Below are 18,962 nucleotides of genomic sequence, written 5' to 3' on the forward strand. Positions count from 1 at the left end.
TAGAAGATGGGAAAATCCCAATAGGAAGAGTTCTTGGTTTAGTTTCAGTTTAGTAAGCTAAAGACATGATTGCAAAGGGTGAGACAACAAAAAGATTCACAGCTTATAGAATTTTGAGTTCTAGTAGCCCATGTGATCACCGCCTTATGAGAAAGGACTGCTGAGTCTGATCTGGCCTGTGGAAATCACAGGTAGTTTGGCTAGGTTTTTAAATTTTTCATTTGGTCGCTGGGGATTGAACCCAGGGGCATTCTATTTCCAAGCTACATCCCCAGCCCATGTTACTTTTCTTTTGAAAGAAGGTCTTGCTAGGCTGCTGTTGATCTTGCTAAGTTTTTGCACCAACCTGCAGTCCTCCTGTCTCAGCTTCCCACGCACTGGGATTCCAGGCATGCAGCAACACACTCCCCTAGCTTCACTAATCTCCCCCAGGAGAAAACGCAACCTACTGACTCAATTATGCATTTTGGGGGACATCCTTAAATATTACCAGAGTCATATGTGCTCTTCCACACATAGTTGTGTGTCTATTCTTGTTTCAGTAGAGTGTACCGGGTTAGAAGTTCAAGCGCTGAATCCAACCAGTCTGCTTGGAACCCATCTCTACCTCTTGATAGCTACATGACCTCAGGAAATTAAATGAACCTTGCTATGTTGCAAAACATATACAAGAGGCTGGGCGTGGTGGCGCACACTTGCAATCCCAGCGCTTGGGAGGCTGAGACAGGAGGATCACACAGGTTCGAAGCCAGCCTCAGCAACTTAGTGAGGCTCTCAGCAACTTAGTGAGACCCTGTTTCCAAATAAAGTATAAAATAGGTCTGGAGGTAAAAAAGTCCCTGGGTTCTGCCTCCAGTACCACACACACACGCACACATGCACACATGCACACAAACATATACAAGAGGGTTGAGCAGAATATCTCACTGGGTTATTGAAAGATTTAAATGAGTTCATATGTATATGATGCCTGACAAATATGACGAGCTCCATAAATGTTAGGTCAAGTCATTGTTTTGACCATGTTCTAGGTTCTGTGTGAACACAGAGTGAAGAGGAAAGCAATGGTTTCTGTACTCTCATATTAAGCTTGTCATTTGTCTGTTTTTCTTTACTGTGCAAGGCATGCTTAACCGTCTTTGGTTTTACTCTCTGCAAAGGAGGAGTCTGACTCCTGCATACCACCTTCCCTAGGGTTTTGTTTTTTTTTTCAATTGGCTTTTTTTTTTTTTTTTTTTTTTTTGCTGGTTTTGGGCAGCAGGAGTTTCAGGTAAGAGATGAAGATTGGGAGGCTGAGTCTCCCTTTGCTTGTGTAGTATTACAGAAAACCAGAGCTGGACAGTAGAAGTAGGAAGAAGAGAATTCATCCAGGAGCATTTGCAGTAGGGGAAGGGAGACCTCCATGTAAATATGGGCTCAGTTCTGAACATATTGAGGACGAGTGGGGTTTATATCGCAGGGCAGGGCAGTGGGTGGAAAATTGCTAAGAAAGCATCATCCGTAAGTGGGGGATATTGGTTAAAGAGACTGCACAGGTTCTTGCTGAAGGCAGGCTGGACTAATCAGATACCAAAGGGGGAGAAAAGAAGACTTTGGGCAGATGCCATAGGTGGACAGATGTCCAACGGGGAAGGAAATCCTCTCTAAACTAACTCAGCAAGATTCTTGCTACGACCCTGATGAGGACAGATGCCTAGAGGGCTCAGAGGAGGCTGGCACAAGTTGAGTCAAGGAGGGGTCTTCACCAATGGCATTCCTAGCAGAAATGGTCTCTTCCTTTTCTGTCTTACCCAAGCATAGCCTTTCTCCATGCTCCTGGGTCTCATCTCACTTGGAAGCCCCAGTTCCTGGGCTCCCCACCAGCTCTCTGCTTAGAGAGTGACAATACAGAAGAGAATCAGACAAGAGGAAAGGACAGGTTCCTGATGACAAATACCGTTGAATTCTGATCCAACCATAGTGGCTGAAGATTATATATGACCAGAGTTTTAGATACATGAGCCAAGCCTACAAAAATCCCCCTTTTGCAAGAGCTTCTGGCATTTGTCACTGTACAACTCTGAACACCACGTCTACTAATCCCTGAGAACAGTTTGAATTGATATCACAATCTAAAGCAATTGGTATTCTCCGAGGGTACTTGTGGCTGGAACTTATATAACAGGTATTTGTTGTCCTGCTAAGGTTAAGGGTATGAAGATGAACAAGTTAAACCCAGTCCCCCTCTCTGATAGCACTAGAAGAAGTAATTAATTTTTTTTTTTTTACGAAAATGTTCACTTTTACTATACTTATTCCAAAATGTTGTTGTTTTCTCTGGAGAGCTGAGCCTCTTCTCTTACTTGATGTGTGTCCTAAAACTAAAGGACATCTCATCCATTTTAATACAAGGATATAAACTCAAATGCAAAGCAGGAACTTTGGGGGAAAGTTTTCATTTATTTTCGATAAAGTAAATCCCAAGCCTCCAGTTGTTCTTTATGAAACCTTCCCAAGGCAGGAGGATTTTTCAGTGCGGTGAAATTAACTGTGTCACTCCTGAAGGGCCGTCGCTCATTCTGCTAGATGTTTCCTTGGCTCCCCTCATCTCCATTTGCCTACGATCATGCAGTCTGTCCTCTGGCAATAGATCGGTCTCTCCTCCATTTCAGTCACTAATACAAGCCCCCGATGCTTGCTCGAGACGTTCCCAAAGCTCATTTGCTTTGGAGATTTCTAAAGAATCTTTCATGGTTGGTAAAAGTAAATGTAGAATCAAGATGCAAGAACAAGTGCGTATGTACCTGTGCGTGCATTTCTGTGCATGCTTCAACCTTAGACTACGTGCAGTGGCCTTTTGTGATATGTGCTTAGACTTTAGTTGCCATGGAAACGAGAAACACATATTTGACCATTGAGGTAGGGGGGGTCACGGTGGTGGTAGATATGTCCAGCTCAGAAATTGCTGGTAAAATAAAAAGTGAAGAGTTAAGAGTAAGGGGCTTTTTCTACGTTGATGTTCAGGTCAGAGAAAGTTAGTTCTCTGTGCCCACCAAGAGTGCATCCCTTTGACTATTGTTATCTTCAATTTATTGTGAATTTTAGAGGAGAGAGATTTTGGACTTCCTGATCGTACTTGGTGCATAATGTTTATATTGTATAAAATCATGCTTTCTGGTAAACACACACACACACACACACACACACACACACACACACACACACAAGATAATGCTGCTATTAAAGTGGCAGATTTTTCTTTCACTCGGAAGACAATGCCTTGAAGTTTTCTTTTCGTTCTTAGACTGCAAGTTGATCGGACACAAGAAGCACACTTAAGACATTCTCTGATTAAAAGGGAGCATTTTCTAACAGCCCCCTTTTCTACTGGGGAGGTGCTCTGTGTCTTCTTGTACAGTTTTGCATTGTTAATGCTTAGGCGATACACTGAAAAGGAAACTCATGTGTCTGTGCTTTTTCTTTTCATTCTACATATAAAGGGGATGGGAAGGAGTCCAGCTTTGGGTGAAAGATATCATTGCTCTCATTGTTTAACGATGGAACTCTGTGTCCAGCATGGTGTTAAGCGCCATGAATCTGAAGATGGACAGGGAATGATTCCTGTACTCGAGAACTTCCTTGGCCACACGAGGAGAGAATATATGTTGTTATATATAAAACTCCTTAAAGGAGAACAATGCACAAATGAGAAAAACAAATGCAGATAAATATGAGCCCAATGAAATGAGCAAATAAGGAATTGAAGGAGAAAAAAACTCCAAGATGGGACCTTCCAGAAGGGTAGACCTAGAGAAAGGGGGAAAACTCTCTTTAGTATCAGTAGACTATCTATTAAATGCGTCAGGTATTATAACAAAGTAGACCCAAGCTCAAGCAAGTGGTGCGAGGAAAGATACAGATGGGGCATGATCTTGTGGTTAAGGGACATTGAATAGATTGATTGGGCTGGAGGAGCTGAGAGGTCTGATGCGTATGTTCTGGCCATGAAGGAGCCCAGGAGTTTGTGAGGGCTGTGTTGACAGCTTAGGAAACTTGGGCTTTTGTAGACACCCGATGACATTGATGGCGACATGGCTTAAACTTTAATAACTTGGGGTCAGGGTAAAGACCTTGTAAAGAATAGTGATAAATAAAGTACACTGTCTCCAGCTTTTTTTGCAAGAACACACTGGTCAGAGTCGGTAACTGTGAATGGACTCTGGTCACAGCACCAATGTGAAACGACACAGAAGCCCCTTTGGAGTTGTGGCTGCTATTCTGAGAGGTGAAGACTTGCCGGCTCTTGTCTCTCTCATCTACAACTCTTCTGCTGGTGTTCGTCCCTGGGCTATGGTCACATCTGGCTTTCATTTTCTTTCTCCATTATAAGTTTAAATTTGAGGGAGTTCACGGTTATTCATCTTGGGAAACTGGCCCAGAGATGAAGATGTGGTCTTCTCGGCCACTCATCTTCATCAGAGTGAAATTGTCGACTCTGAGAGTTTATTTTTATTTTTATTTTTTTAACACAATGGGTCATCTGTGTAACAACAGAGAGCACTCATGAAGGGGGACATATTATTGGCACAAATAATAGACCACTGTTAAGGTCTGGGTTTAGAAAGTCTCCCCAAACCTCGTATGTTGAAATAAATTGTCTCCAAAGCAGGAAGGTTCAGAGGAGGGGTGGGCCACTGGGGAGTTTTATTGGAGACTACATCAGGCCCTAGTCTCCTCTTCTTGCTCTTGCAGACTCCTGCTGCTCTGACAGAGTGACTTTTCTCCTGCATGTGCCCCTGCCACCAGGGTTTCTGCCTAGGAGAGGGACGACCGTGGATATAAATGTCTGAAACAGTGAGCCCTAATAAACCATTCTTCCTCTAAGCTATGCTGATCAGGTATTTTAGTCACTGTGAAGGAAAAGCAAACTGAAACAGAAACCAAACATCTGTGTGTTTTCAAAATCAATTGTATTGTAAAAAATGAACAGTCTGGTAATCTTCCTTCCTTTCTCTCTCAAAGGACCTTCTGAAGAAGTGTTACTCTGCCAAGGCGTCGTACCTCTTCCAGCAGGACAAATTCTATGACGTCAGCTACGACACAGGAGACAAGTCTCTTCAGTGCAGCAGGAGGCCAGATGCATTCAAGTTCTGGATGACTTGGAAAGCCCTGGGCACGCTGGGCCTGGAAGAGAGAGTCAACCGTGCTCTTGCTCTCGCCAGGTACATGCCTCTGTATATGTGCATGCATGTTCTGTGGCTTCATATATCTGATTACGTGTGTGCCATGTGTCCGTGTATGTGTGCAGGAGGAATGCCAAATGACAGTAAAATTGGTAAGACCTGCACATGTTTTTTTTTTATTTGTGAATTCCTTCTTTCATGCAATAAACATTATCTTAGTATCTACTATGTGATAGGGGATGCCAACAGAGCAGCCGTACCCTCTGCCTTCCAAGTAAGTACCCAGTGTACCGAGAAATACATTCAGGTGAGAAAGCAGATAAAATAAAATGAATCTCCATTTTTGGTAAAGGGTGTTATATGGTGCTCCAAGAACATGCAGGAGGGTTCCCTGGTGTGTCCTTAAGGGGCATGGTCAGATGCTTCTTGGAGGAAGACACTCAAAGAATGATTCCAAAGATTGATCCAAGCAGAGAGGGCACCAGCCCAAACCTCCAGGGGTGAGGAGAGTCAAGAGCCTGGTGTGACTCCAAGGAGTCACAAATCAGGTCTATTAGGATGTTGGGACGGTCCAAAGCCATAAAGGAGAAGGCCAAGTAGGAGGACCATGTTTTTTTGCCTTAGTATCATTAGAAACAGAACTTAAAAGTGCCAGCCATTGCGGACAGCCTCAGCTACTTAGTGAGGCCCTCTGCAACTCAATGAGACCTGGGTTCAAAATAAAGAATAAAAAATAAGGCAGGAGGTATAGCTCAGAGGTCAAATGCCCCTGAGTTCCATTCCCAGACCCGTAAAAAAAAAAAAAAAAAAAAAAAAGTGCCAGCCACTTGCCACCCAAAGAGGACTGAACTTTGACCTTAAGATCAGCAGATGCACATGGACCCACTGAAGGTAACAGCCGAAGTTAGTTTTTAATGTCTTTTGTCGAGCACACAATGAGTCCTTCATGGCATTAAAAAAAAAACCACTTAAGCCTTTAGAACTCTTTAAAAAAGATTTCCCCCAAATCTGAATTTTTGACTTCTCTCAAAAGATTAGAAGGCTCTTCATCCTACATTGTACTGAACAGCTGAAGAGGACACGGCCTGAAACTATGGAGGACCACAGTCCCCACCACTCCTGCCGTTTTTAAAAATCTAGGCTATTTCCTATAGCATAGAAGTGCAAGAAAACTGGCTTTGAAACCTAGCTGTACCTTTTTCAAGCTCTACGACTTGGGCAAGTCACTTAACCTCTCTGAACTTATCCTAGTAAAATAGCAATAACACTAGCAACTATTTCATATCTGGAAATGGTGGCACACTCCCTAAACCCCAGTACTTTGGGAGCTGAGGTAGGAGTTTTGCAATTTTAAGACCAGCCTCAGCAATTTAGTGAAGCTCCTAAAAACCTAGGGAGACCCTATTTCAATATACAAAACTTTAAAAAAAAATGCTTAGAGTGTTTGTTGCTCAGAGGTAGAATATTTCTGAGTTTAATCTCTGGTACTATGATAAATAAATAAATTGCTGTGTGTAAAAGACGCAAAATGATACCTGGCATATGCTACCTGCTATATGGGTTATGATCATTGTTTCCTCACGTGTTTGGCTGCTATGGACATAAGAATTCATGAGCCCTAGTTTGCATAGTCTTTCCCTCTTCCCTCTCTTTGGGCTCACAAAAACCTGAAATATTTCCTTTGAGATCAACAACAATGTTCTCTTCAGGGAATGGAATGGATACCTTATGCAACAAAATCTGAAAACCAGTGTCGTCTGAAAACAACATTTGTGTGTGTGTGTGTGTGTGTGTGTGTGTGTGTGTGTGTGGTAGTGGGGATGGAAACCAGATGTCTTCCATCTCCAAGCTCCACTCTCAGCCCTATTTTTTACTCTTTCTTTTGAAACAGGGTCTCACTGAGTTGCTAAAAGCCTCACTAAGTAGCTGAGGCTGTCCACAAACCACAATCCTCCTGTCTCAGCCTCCCAGATGCTGGAATCACAAGTGTGTGTCACCACGCCTGGCAGCAGTTATTTATTCCCAGGGAGCTGTAAGGTTAGATAGCATGGCTTTACCTCCTGCTGTGGTGGGTGGTGGGTGGGGGTCTAAGCTTCACAATCCTTTCATCTTCCTTTGACCAACAAGGTATGTGGAGCACAGCGGAAAGCCCAAGAAGACAAGCTCATGGGGGCAAGCTCACTTTAAAGTCATGATTACATGAGGTCTGCTAGCATTCCATTGGCCAAAGCAAATCACATGACCCAGGCCAATTTCAAGAAGCAAGAAGTACCTTCCGACTTTGAGCATAAAGAACTGCAAAGTTATATAGCCAAGGGCTTGAATAGTAGGATAGGTGTTTTCAACGGCATCCTCACAGCCATAATCTAAAGACCTGACCACGTAACTTAGAGGAAGGAAGATCTATTTTCTTACACTTTCAAGCTCAGTCCATGTGGGGCTGAGGACCAAGGCTATCGGCATGGTGGAGAGAAGGAGAGAACATGGCTGTGTTCCTCACATCATAAAGGGTAGAAGAAGAGAAGGAGGGAGGGAGGGAGAGAGAAAGAGAGAGAGAGAGAGAGCACACAAACAAGCAGGGGGAGAAGGAACCATATATAACCCTCAAGGCCACACCCCCAGGCACCACCTCCTTCAGTCATAACCTACCAGCCTGCCGGGTACCACCCAGGTAAACCTGTTACAGTGGGTTTATTCACTGCTGGGATTACAACCTCCCTCATGACTCCACTATATCAACCCTGAATATTAATAAATGAGCTCTTTAGGAGACATTTTATGTCTAACTATAACAGTAGGTAATAGAGGGCTTTGTCACTTTCAGAAGACATTTAGAAGTCTGTATTGCATCATATCATAGCATATCATAAGTATACAGTACCATACTATACTATATTATACTAACACTATACTCGGGGCTCTTTGAGTGGTAAAGCAACAGAACCCTCACTTAATCTATTATGAACAAAGGAAAGTAATTTATCATCAAGTTGCCAATAAGACCAGTGCAGTGATGATTTCTGAGATGGCTTAGCTAGGAGCTCAAAGACGATCACCAGCCTGAACCTCTCTCCATATTTTGGCCATGATTCTCTTTATGTTGGAGTTATTCCATATGAAAAAGGTGACTGTCAGGAGTCAGATCTATATGCTTCAAGGTCAAAGTGAAAAGTTGAACATGCGCCTCTCAAAAATCCCAAAGGAAAGTTTATTTGTGAAGGAAGAATCCATCTCTGAATCAGTCACTGTTGCCAAGGAAATAAGACACAGGCACTGGTGGCACTGAGTTATATGCCCTCACTTGGCACTGGGAGAATGTCAAGTCCCCCACAGAGCAGCTGGGTGAGGAGGGCACCTTTGTCAGATATAAGGTTAAAGTACTTCTACTAGTGGTAGAGAGAGAACTACCCAATAGTGGAAAAACGAGTTTATCTACCATTAATAGTCATAGTTGTACATTAAAATAAAAGTTCAGGAAGCTCTGTTATTTTGTATTTTCTTGTACCACTTAAATGTGATAGAACCTCTGCATTATTTTGCCTAAGCTACTAAGTAATTCAATGACAGGTATCTCAAAACAAGGCTAGGTATAAATATTTGATGATGGTATTTATTATGAAGTTAACATTCATCTCAGAGTAGGATTCAGCTTATAGTCAAGGGTACTTTCTAATTTTTGTGCAGAGAAATATCACAGGAGGATAAATGTTAACATTTCAATCCAATTCGACAAACACTTATTGTCTGTAAATCTTTGTCAAGTTGAATTGAATTGAATTAGCATTTCACTGAGCAGACTCTATGACCTATATTTAAATATTTGAAAAAGAATCTCTCTTTTTTCGTGCTGTTATTCACAACAGTTTTCTTGCCTTGACTTTTCACACTCTTGATGTCCAACAGTTTATTCCTGGGGTCTGCAAAAATCACCCTCCTCTTCTACCTCCGATGTCAAGAAAAAGGACAATATCCTTTCAGACCTGTTGCTTGGAATAGATATGAGATTATAAATTTAAGAATTTCTTTGGGATTAAGAACCACAAATTAGGAACAGAAGGGCTTCATTTTCATGATTGTGTTCATTTTCAAATTTACTGGCGGGGCCATATGTGCTACTGCACTTCTGTAATCCAGTACTTAGAGACTAAGACAGGAGGATCGTAGGCTCAAGATCGGCCTCAGCAACTTAGCAAGATTCTCAGCAACCTAACGAGATGCCGTTCCAAACCAAAGAAAAAATTTTAAAGGGCCGAGGGTTTAACACAGAGGTAGAACGGCCTCTGGGTGAAACAGTTCACACCACTCAGGTATGAAAGGTAAAATACTATTTGCTCTCAAGCTCGCTACTGCAGGGATGCGGTTCATTCAGAACTTACCAAATAAAAGGAAGTGTCATCCATGGTGGGAAAGCTCTACCTGGCGTACTCTCTAAAGGCAACACTGTTTTATTTCCAGAAAGTACAATTTCCTTTAGTGGACAACAACTCTGGTACAGTAAAGCTGCACGTGATTGTATGACTTTTGGGGGTGCACTCTATTACTGGCAGCCTGTTCTAGTTAAGATACCCATTTTCTCAGGCCCTAGGTCAGGTCTCCTAACTACTAAAATGAATGTGCCACTATTTCCTCCAGCCTATGACGGTGAGAGGCACACTGATCCCATACAACGATATGTTTCTATATTTCTTAATGTATATGGAACTCAATTTTGAAATTTGTGTATTGATCTCAAGATTTGAGAACTAGATTTTGATAGGCAGATAGGATAGTTTCTCCCTCTTCCCTAGAAAAGTAAAAGTGTGTGTGTGTGTGTGTGTGTGTGTGTGTGTGTGTGTGTGTGTGTGTATTGGTACTGAGGGTGGAACCCGAGGTTTTCAACCTCCGGGCTATACTCCCAGACCTATTTTATACTTTATTTGAAAACAAGGTCTCACTAAGTTGCTGAGAGCCTCACTAAGTAGCTGAGGCTGTCTTCGAACCTGTGCGATCCTCCTGTCTCAGCCTCCCAAGCGCTGGGATTACAAGCGTGCGCCACCACGCCCAGCTAAAAATGGATATTTTTCAAAGAACAATGCTTCTGATTTTGTGTGTTGTCAAAAATCTAGGAAGAATGGAGAGATTTGTGCCTTAGAAGCCGCCTAAGTGTTTCCTTAATTTCCATTTGACCTTGTCATTCCAACTGAGGAATCAGCCATAACATTTCTCTCAAAAAATAAAATGCTTTTCATTTAGTTACTGGAAAACCAGCGGTGTTGGGAGTTTAAAACAACATGTGATTATTAAGCATAATTAAAACCCAGAGGGCTGAGGTTTAAAACCACCTTATTTTTTTTTTCTTGCACCTTTTCTGCATCTCCGCTATCAGCCTAGAAAAGCTGGCAGTGTTTTACAATTCCCAGGGCTACCTGTTGCTAAGGGCACCTTCCAGGCCTCTGTTGTGGCATTCAGGTTAAACGGATACTCACTAAGGGGTAATTTTTAAAGCAAGCTCGAAGAGTCATGTGCATGCGTCTTTTCATCAACAACACACAGCTCAGAAACTCCAATTCTGCTACTTTATTTGGTCTCCAGTGTGTCATTTATCTATTCCCCGGACACACAATCTCTGCGAACTCTCAGGTGGTATTTATTTCATAGAGTTGCAAGATACTGAGGAATGTATCGTTATCAGTCTGGAAAAGGTGAACAGCTAGACAAGGAGGCTTTTGTGCTAGGTTGTTTCTCCAGGTGATGGGAGAGACAGAGCCTGGAAGGACAAGTGTTTTCATCATTTTCCTTAAATTGGTAATGTTTTAAAAATTACTGTTGGTCACAATATTATAGTAATGCATGCAAATCCATGTTTGCAGTAGCACAATTCACAATAGCCAAAATACAGAATCAACCTAGGTATCCCTCAACGGATGAGTGGATTATAAAACTATGGGCTATCCACACAATGGAATCCTACTCATCAAGAAGGAAGAAAAAAATGTCATCTGCAGGAAACTGGATGGACCTGGAAAACATTATGTTAAGTAAAATTAGCCAGTCACAGAAAGTGAAGCCATGTATTTTCTCTTATATGCAGAAGCTAAGGAGTAATCAAGACTAGAGGGTCATTAGCTAATGGAGGAGAAACTCCAATGGAGCAAGGGAGGTGGTCTAGAGGAGAGGAATAGAGAGGAGAGGAATAGAGAGGAAGGAAACACTTCACTGATTTTATATACATATGTGAGAATATCAACGCCAATCTCAGTATCCTGTATGGGAAGAGATGAGTGGGGAGGAAGGCAAGGGAAAGCTTACCAGGTGTTGAGTGCAGGAATGTCCCTATCACTCTGATCTACATTATGACCTAAGTCTATAATGCACCAAAAAAGTGAAAAAATAAATAAAAAACCCAGTTTGGGTAGACTAGAGCACGTAGGTTTCTGTGGTGGCTCAGACAAGCCATGTGATACCTTGTGATGTGTGCAGGTTCTACAGAAAGCAGATGGAAATATCCTAAGAGTTCTGGAGGGACGGGGCTCAGTGCATCCATTAGAAGAATTTTCAACTGAAAAGATGACACTGGGAGGGAAAGTTTGGTTCACAGTGGTCCAGGGAGACTCTTGAGTGGCTGATAAATTGAGAAAGGGTTTGGAAAGGGTATTTCCCGAGACAAGCATGTCTTATAAAAGGACAAGTGAAATTGAGATGATAGATAGATAGATAGATAAGATAGATAGATAGATAGATAGATAGATAGATAGATAGATAGATAGATGGGCTCATATATCAACTTGGAGATTGAGAGTCTCTAATGCTGGGAACACATTTGTGACTGAAGGAAGAAGAATCATTTTGGGTCAAGATTGTCACTAATGTATACTCAGGATCAAGCCAGAATATTAATATAAGATTTGTATACAGTAGGATTGACAAAATATGTTGCCAATGTGTTTTGCTTCTCCCTTTTTTATTGATTGATTGATTGACTGTGGCACAAGAGATTGAACCCAGGGGCACTCTACCTCTGAGTTACAACCTCAGCCCTATTCTATTTTTGTTTTGAAACAGGGTTTTGCTATGTTGCTAAAAATCTCACCAAGTTGTTCAGGTTGGTCTCAAACCTGCAATCCTCTGTTCTCTTCCTTCCAAGTACTGGGATTACAGATAGGCACCACCATACCCAGCTCCCTTCTTTTTTTATGCCAAACTTACTGGAACAGTCATCAGTTTAGTAAATTTATTGTTGCTTTTTGAGTACACTAACTAGCATGGTTTGATAAAAGTAGTTTGTGGTTTCTGAATTATAACACCAAACTGAATATACATCTTTTTATTGTTTCTTCCATGTAAGAATCATTTTAAAAATATATATTATTATCTTTAGATTGTTTCCATATATTGAAAAAAAGAGTTGTGAGAAATGTCACCCCTAAGAATATAGACAAAGGGGACCCCCAATTTTTTGTATTCTGTCCAAACAACATTTTTATCATTTAAGCATTTATTTAAGAAAAGGCTAAGGTTTCTTATAGAAGAAATACTTCTAAACTAGCATTTCTGAACTAGGCTCTGTGGGATAATAGACTTCCAGAGAATTTTAAGAAATGATCTTTCAAAAATAGTTCCTCTGTCAAATATGATTGGGAAATGTTAAGTAGTATTTTTTCTTCTCTTGGAAATTCAAAGTGCTCCTGAGGTCAGTTAGGAGCTCTGAGAGGCTCATAATAGAGAGCCATTTGTAACTTCACTCTCACCAGTGGGAAGAGTCCATCGGTTGCTTAGCCCGCTCTCGTCTTCCTTGCCTACAGGATGGTGATTTTATTGAGGTAGTGATATTCCAGCTGGGAGCATTGGTTTAACCAGTCTCCTTTACCAATAATTAGTCCAGAGTTGGGTATGGAACTCAATCCATAAGATACAGGAAGAATTCTCTGAAGACTTCTGGGAAAACTCTTCTTAGCTAAATAGAGAGAGGTGTGTAGATGAATTGAAAGTGTTTTTGCTCTAGGCCCCTCTCTTCCATCTGAGGACGCTGTTGCATACAGCTATGAGGTATAGAGTTGTGGCAGTCACCCTGTGAACTCACTAACCACGGAACATGTCTGCCTGCGATGACGACAAATGCCTGGGTCCCTGGTGACATTGCAAAGCCATCCACCAACTCAACAAACGGCCTGGTGAATCAAGCCAAGTATACTTGTAATCGTAGACAAAGAAATCTAATTGTTATGCCCAGCAGTGCTCGCACTTATTTGACAGTGGAACATTTTTATGTCAAAAACCTATTAGCACGGTGCACTATGAAGTGGAATTTGGGAATTCTTGTGTTAGGCTTTTGATCTCATCATAATAGCAGGATTCCTTCTTTCCCCAAATCACTTCTATTCTCAGACGGAGCATTAAGTCGGGCTTGCCAGACTTAATGGTGACTGCGGAGCCACTATTAATGCCAACATGTGGCCGGGGGCTACCTAGTTAGCAAAAAGCAGAGTTTTTACTGGAATAATTCAATCTTGCTAGGATCCTGAGAGTCTCGCTAAGTTACTAAGGCTGGTCTTGAACTTGTAATTCTCCTGTCTCAGCCTCCCAAGTACTGGGATTACAGGTCTGTACCACCACGCCTGGCTCAAGCGTCTTTTTATATAGACAAAAATCAAGCTCAGACAAGACGAGTCAGTATTACTTCACCTATATTCTCAATGTCATTTTAGTCTAATCCCAGCCATCTTTCCTTGCTCCTGTATCTGCACCCTTTGCTTTGGGCACCATGATTCCCATTAAATCCAAGATGATACTTTATCAATGGCTGTAGTCTACTTACTTTCAACAGGCTACTGCTTGTCTTGAGGAAGGTGGTGACCTTACATTCACCTATAAGCAAGGATTACACACCAAAAACTCTTTTCTCCAAACCAGACAGGTAGCTTATATGTCTATGCTAAATCCTCTCTGGAATATGGATGCGAAAGGCACATATTCAGAGATAGATATTCAATCTACCAGCTGATGTTAACATATGAGATAAACATCACCTCATTTTAAAGAAGGTATCTTTTTACAGAGGCCCAGAGGATTGCAGCGGGCTCAGGAATATCCTTTAAAATCCACAGTTCTGCTTACACCTGTACCCTTACCTCTACCTATACTTATGTCTAAGCCTTCTTGCGGCATCAAGAATAACAGATTTTTCATGTGTCAGCCATGCGTATGGCTCTTTCTGATCGCAGATTATAAATATTATTGTGACTTTTAATTCCAGGTACCTAGTAGATGAAATCAAGAAAAGAGAGGGATTCAAGTTACTCATGGAAGTAAGTAACTGTGGAATTGTGCTCGTAATTTTGTCAGTCAACGGTGATGAAGGTGGTAATTTTCTCATCTGTTATATTTCATTGGTTTTTGTGTTGCAGACTCAGAAACAAGCCATTAGCTTAATTCATCGAGTCCATTATGTTAATTTACTCTATTAGTGAGCATTTTTCCTTTGTTGGATTCGTAGGGAATACACTTGCCTTTTAGTATTGAAAATTAAAATGCTCAATAATAATTACCAGGGATAATACTGAATAAATTATGACCTCTATCTTGATATATAAATGGCATAATGATTTTACTGCAAATATTCAACTGTGCTGTTGCGGTGCCTGTGTGTGAAAAATCAATTAAGGGGATGTACAATAAAACATACATTTTTCTCTTTTTATAAAATAATGAGAGCATATTAGCTTTGAAGCAATGGGGAAATAAGTAATTTTGTTGTTGATGTTGTTGGATTGTGTTCTATAGATAGAAACAAAATATAGAATTTTTTGCAAAATATATAGTTAGAATAGTTAGAAAATGTGAGGAATATTGTTTAATTTTTTTTTTTTTTTTGGCAGTACTAGGGATGAAACCTAAGGACATTCTACTTTTGAGCTACACCCCCAGCCCTATAGAGAATGAAATTATCTTAGGTCTTGTTATAGCATATACCTGAGGACAGTTTTTAACCTAAAATAAAATATGCAATCTAGGAACTTGTGCTGTGTATAAGAAATCCAGCCGATTTCTGGCAGTCTCTCATTCAGCAAGATATATTGAACAATTACTATATATCAGGGACAGTTCTAGGCATGCAGATACAGGAAAGGGAAATACCCAGCTACGATGGTGCTTGCGAGAGATAATCTAGTGTACACAGTTACTGGTGTGGCAAGTAATAAAGTGGAAAGAAATAGGGTAAAGTTGTGAAATGAGATTACAGGGAGGGTGGTTGTTCAGCTAGGATAGTGAGGCAGGGCTGTTTCATCTCATCCTTGAGCTGAAGTGAGAGTGATAATAACACACTATGCAGATGTTTGAGGGAAAGGCATAACTATGCCTAATCAGCAAACAAGTTCAAAGGCCTTTTTAAAGCTGAAAAGTTCTATGTGCTTTGCACAGCCAAAAGGTGTTTTCAACAAAGAGAGATGGAGCAGATGATGGAGAGGTGGGAAGAGACCCATCAGGTGGGTCTAGTGGACCAAGGGGAGGCCTCCAGCTGTACTCCAAGGGAAGGTGTTTTACAAAGAAAGGAATCTGGTTCCATTTTTCAGAGATCATGCCGAATGTCATGAGAAGAGAAGCATGTGGTAGGGGTGGTGATGAAGGGAAGACAAGAAAAAGAATTAACTAGATAAACTAGGAGATGGTTGCAGTAGCCCGGGTGAGATATAGTGACAGTCCTGTGCAAGTTCTAGAAACATCCTTCTGAGGACCCCAAGCATGGCTTCCACCACTATTTACAAAGTAGGCATCAGATTCGAAGGGTCTAAAATCCCAAAGTTCTTGAAAAACAGAGAAACAAACTTGCAATGTCTGTTACACTGACGTGAAGCAGGAAGGCAAATCTGAAGCCACATAAAGGGGGACTGGTGACAATGGCTCTAGGTTCAGACACTGGACACAAATGTGTTCAGAACAAACGTGCTCTGACCACAACCAAAGGTGGCTTTACAGACCTTCTTGGAACCCTAATTCAGACAAACAGTTGGGGCCTTTAGAATAAGACCTAGCTATTAGAAGATATCAAGGAATTACTGATGATTTCATTAGCCATGATAATGACATTAGAACTTAGTAAGAACATGTTTAGAAGGTTTTGTGTGTTTGTTTTTGTGGTACTAGGGATTAAACTCGGGGGCATTCTACCTTGGAGCTGTACCCCCAGCACTATTTTCTCTCCTCCTCCTCCTCCTCCTCCTCCTCCTCTTCCTCCTCCTCCTCCTCCTCCTCCTCCTCCTCCTCCTTCTTCTTCTTCTTCTTCTTCTTCTTCTTTCTCCTCCTCCTCCTCCTCCTCCTTCTCCTTCTTGGGCCTTGCTAAGTTGCTGAAGCTGTCCTTCAACCTAAGATCTTCCTATCTCAGCCTCCTAAGTACTCCAATTACAGGCATGTGCCACCATCTAGAGCTTTTAGAGGCCTTTACTAAACAGGTACAGGGAAACAACAGTCATGTATTTGGCTTAAGTCAAGTTTGAGCCTCATTCTTTCTCTCCTTTCTTTCCTTTCCCTTCCTTTCTTTCTGATTGAATCCAGGAGATATCTCTGAGCTTATATCACCACCTCTTTTAATTTTTTTAAATTTTGAACCAGTGTCTTGCTAAGTTGCCGAGGGTCTTGCTAAGGCTGTCATCAAACCTGCAATTCTCCTGTCTCAGCCTCCAAGGTACTAGGATTATAGGCATGTACCACCACAATCAGTTCCTTTTTATATTTTCTTGAGTTTAAATTATCTCTATTTCCTCCCATTTACTCCTTTTTTCCTCTCTGGCAATGGTAACTATATGCTTATGCTCATGGAAAGTATATATGCTTATGAAAAGTATTGCATACCTTACAATTACACAGTCTTTTGGCAGACATGAGAGAGAAACTGAAAAGAAAGATGAGCTGTTTGAGATGTTATTTAGGGGTTGTTTCTTAAGGCTTAGAAGCGTAAGGAAGGAACCTCTTAACATCCTGGTTAGGAACTTGCATTCATAGCGTTCATATTCTTTTGCAGGAAGTTAAGGTGGGGTTTAATCAATAGGCAGCCTTCTCCCCTTGATATTTTCTTTATGAGAGCCAGCTGGTCCCCAGTAGTACAGGTGGCCTCCTAAATGAGATTCCAGAATTGCAACTGTAAGGGATTTTATTAGTTTCTGGATTTGTTTTTGATGCTGGCCTCACACATATGCATAGCCCATACTCTCCCATGGAGTTACACCCCACCCCCTTCCTTAAGGATTATTATTCACGATCTACATTGGCCTCCCTTCTCTTTATTTTGTTTCAAGAAATAAAATAGAATTAGACCTTGAATTTTGCATGCAAGTGTGAGGTTGGTGAGAGAGGTGGGAGGAGAAAGAAAGACAGAGATGTTTGCTTAGCAGATAGCAGCAAGAATAGTAAGCGGAACATTGACAACAGTAAATAAATAGAGCCAAACAAAGGGCCTGGTACTTGAATGTCTTTTTCTGAAAAGAACAAAAATATTACATATCTTCTGGAAGATGACTGAAAGTTATCATTTCAAATAAATTGTGCATTATTCATAGTCCCCTGAAAATCATATTTCGGGGGTTTTTTTTCTTGTGTTGACTCTAACATCTAATAGATGTTGTCCTAGAGGGATATTCCTTCTTATACTATCATTCACATATTTCATATTGATCTCATGGGGGAGTCCTAATTATTCAACTTTTGTGTTCTTCCTTTTGAGTTCTATGCTGGGAAGAATTATTTGAGTTCATAGACGCTCAGAGTTGTGGAGGATCTTCAGGGACATCTGGTCGATCTCCTTAGTTTTAGATTTCATTAGTTCATCCCTCTTCCAGGTGGCTCTGATTACCCATGTTCCAGTACATATTGATCCTTACTACTAACATATATCAAACATGTTGTAATTTATCCTACGCAGTTATTGCATTATGTAGTTTTATTTGATCACAACAAACTCTTAATTGATAATTGATTAAACATGCACAGTCCTTAATCTCCTTTTCGATGGACCTTTGCAGCATCTCATGTTGTGAACCACTTTATTCTTCTTAAAATCCTCTCTTTTGTCTTGGTTATTTTTATATTCTTTCTCAGTCTCTTTCCTTTCCATTTTCTTTCCTCTTCTTCTTAGTCCCTATCTGAAAATTTTTTCATCCCGATATTACTTTCCTCTCCACCTTGGTCTTTGGTTCTTTATTATGCCCACTAAGTCTTCCTGAAATGTTTTGCTAGATTGAGTTTCAATGTATGTTTCCATCCTTGACATGTCTCCTGAACTCTAGTCTTTTGTATGTGGATGTGCCTGCAGTTTTTACCTAGACTCCACAGACAACTCAAAGTTGGCATTTTTATGCTGAAGCGTAGTCATTTTTTCTTAGTAAAATTTGATATTCTTCTTTTAATCATTAGAACTATAGTCTGTCCAATCAAAAATCTGTGTGTGTGTGTGTGTGTGTGTGTGTGTGTGTGTGTGTGTGAGATATGTGTGTGTGTATGTGTATATGTGTGGTCTTAGGGATATAATCCAGGGGTGTTCTATCTCTGAGCACCATCAGCCCTTTTAATATTTTGGCTTTTGAGAGAAGGTCTCACTAGGTTACTAAGCATCTCACTACATTGCTGAGGCTGGTCTTGAACCTATGAACCGCCTGCCTTAGCCTCCCAAGTTCTTATAGGCATGCACCACCATACCTGGCTCCTAGTAGAATTTTTTATGTCATGTTTCATTACATCAATTTTATTACCCTTCTTTATCTTGGGCACTTAGGCTTCTCCACTCCCAAAGCCACCATCTTATTCAGAAACCCAGATTCCTCAAGTTGCCAG

At 41.0% G+C, this 18,962-nt stretch overlaps 1 protein-coding gene across 1 annotated transcript in view; it reads left to right on the forward strand.

Annotated features, from left to right (window-relative positions):
- GADL1 (glutamate decarboxylase like 1) overlaps positions 1-18,962 on the forward strand; it is a gene marked incomplete at both ends in the record, with an annotated part of 148,980 nt that overhangs the window by 74,783 nt on the left and 55,235 nt on the right. The window contains 2 exon segments of the mRNA XM_080715344.1: positions 5,002-5,201; positions 14,395-14,446. Of these exon segments, the coding sequence (XP_080571470.1) occupies positions 5,002-5,201; positions 14,395-14,446 (252 nt within the window).

Source organism: Muscardinus avellanarius (genome assembly GCF_963383645.1).
Source record: "Muscardinus avellanarius genome assembly, chromosome: 18".
Taxonomy (NCBI): Eukaryota; Metazoa; Chordata; class Mammalia; order Rodentia; family Gliridae; genus Muscardinus; species Muscardinus avellanarius.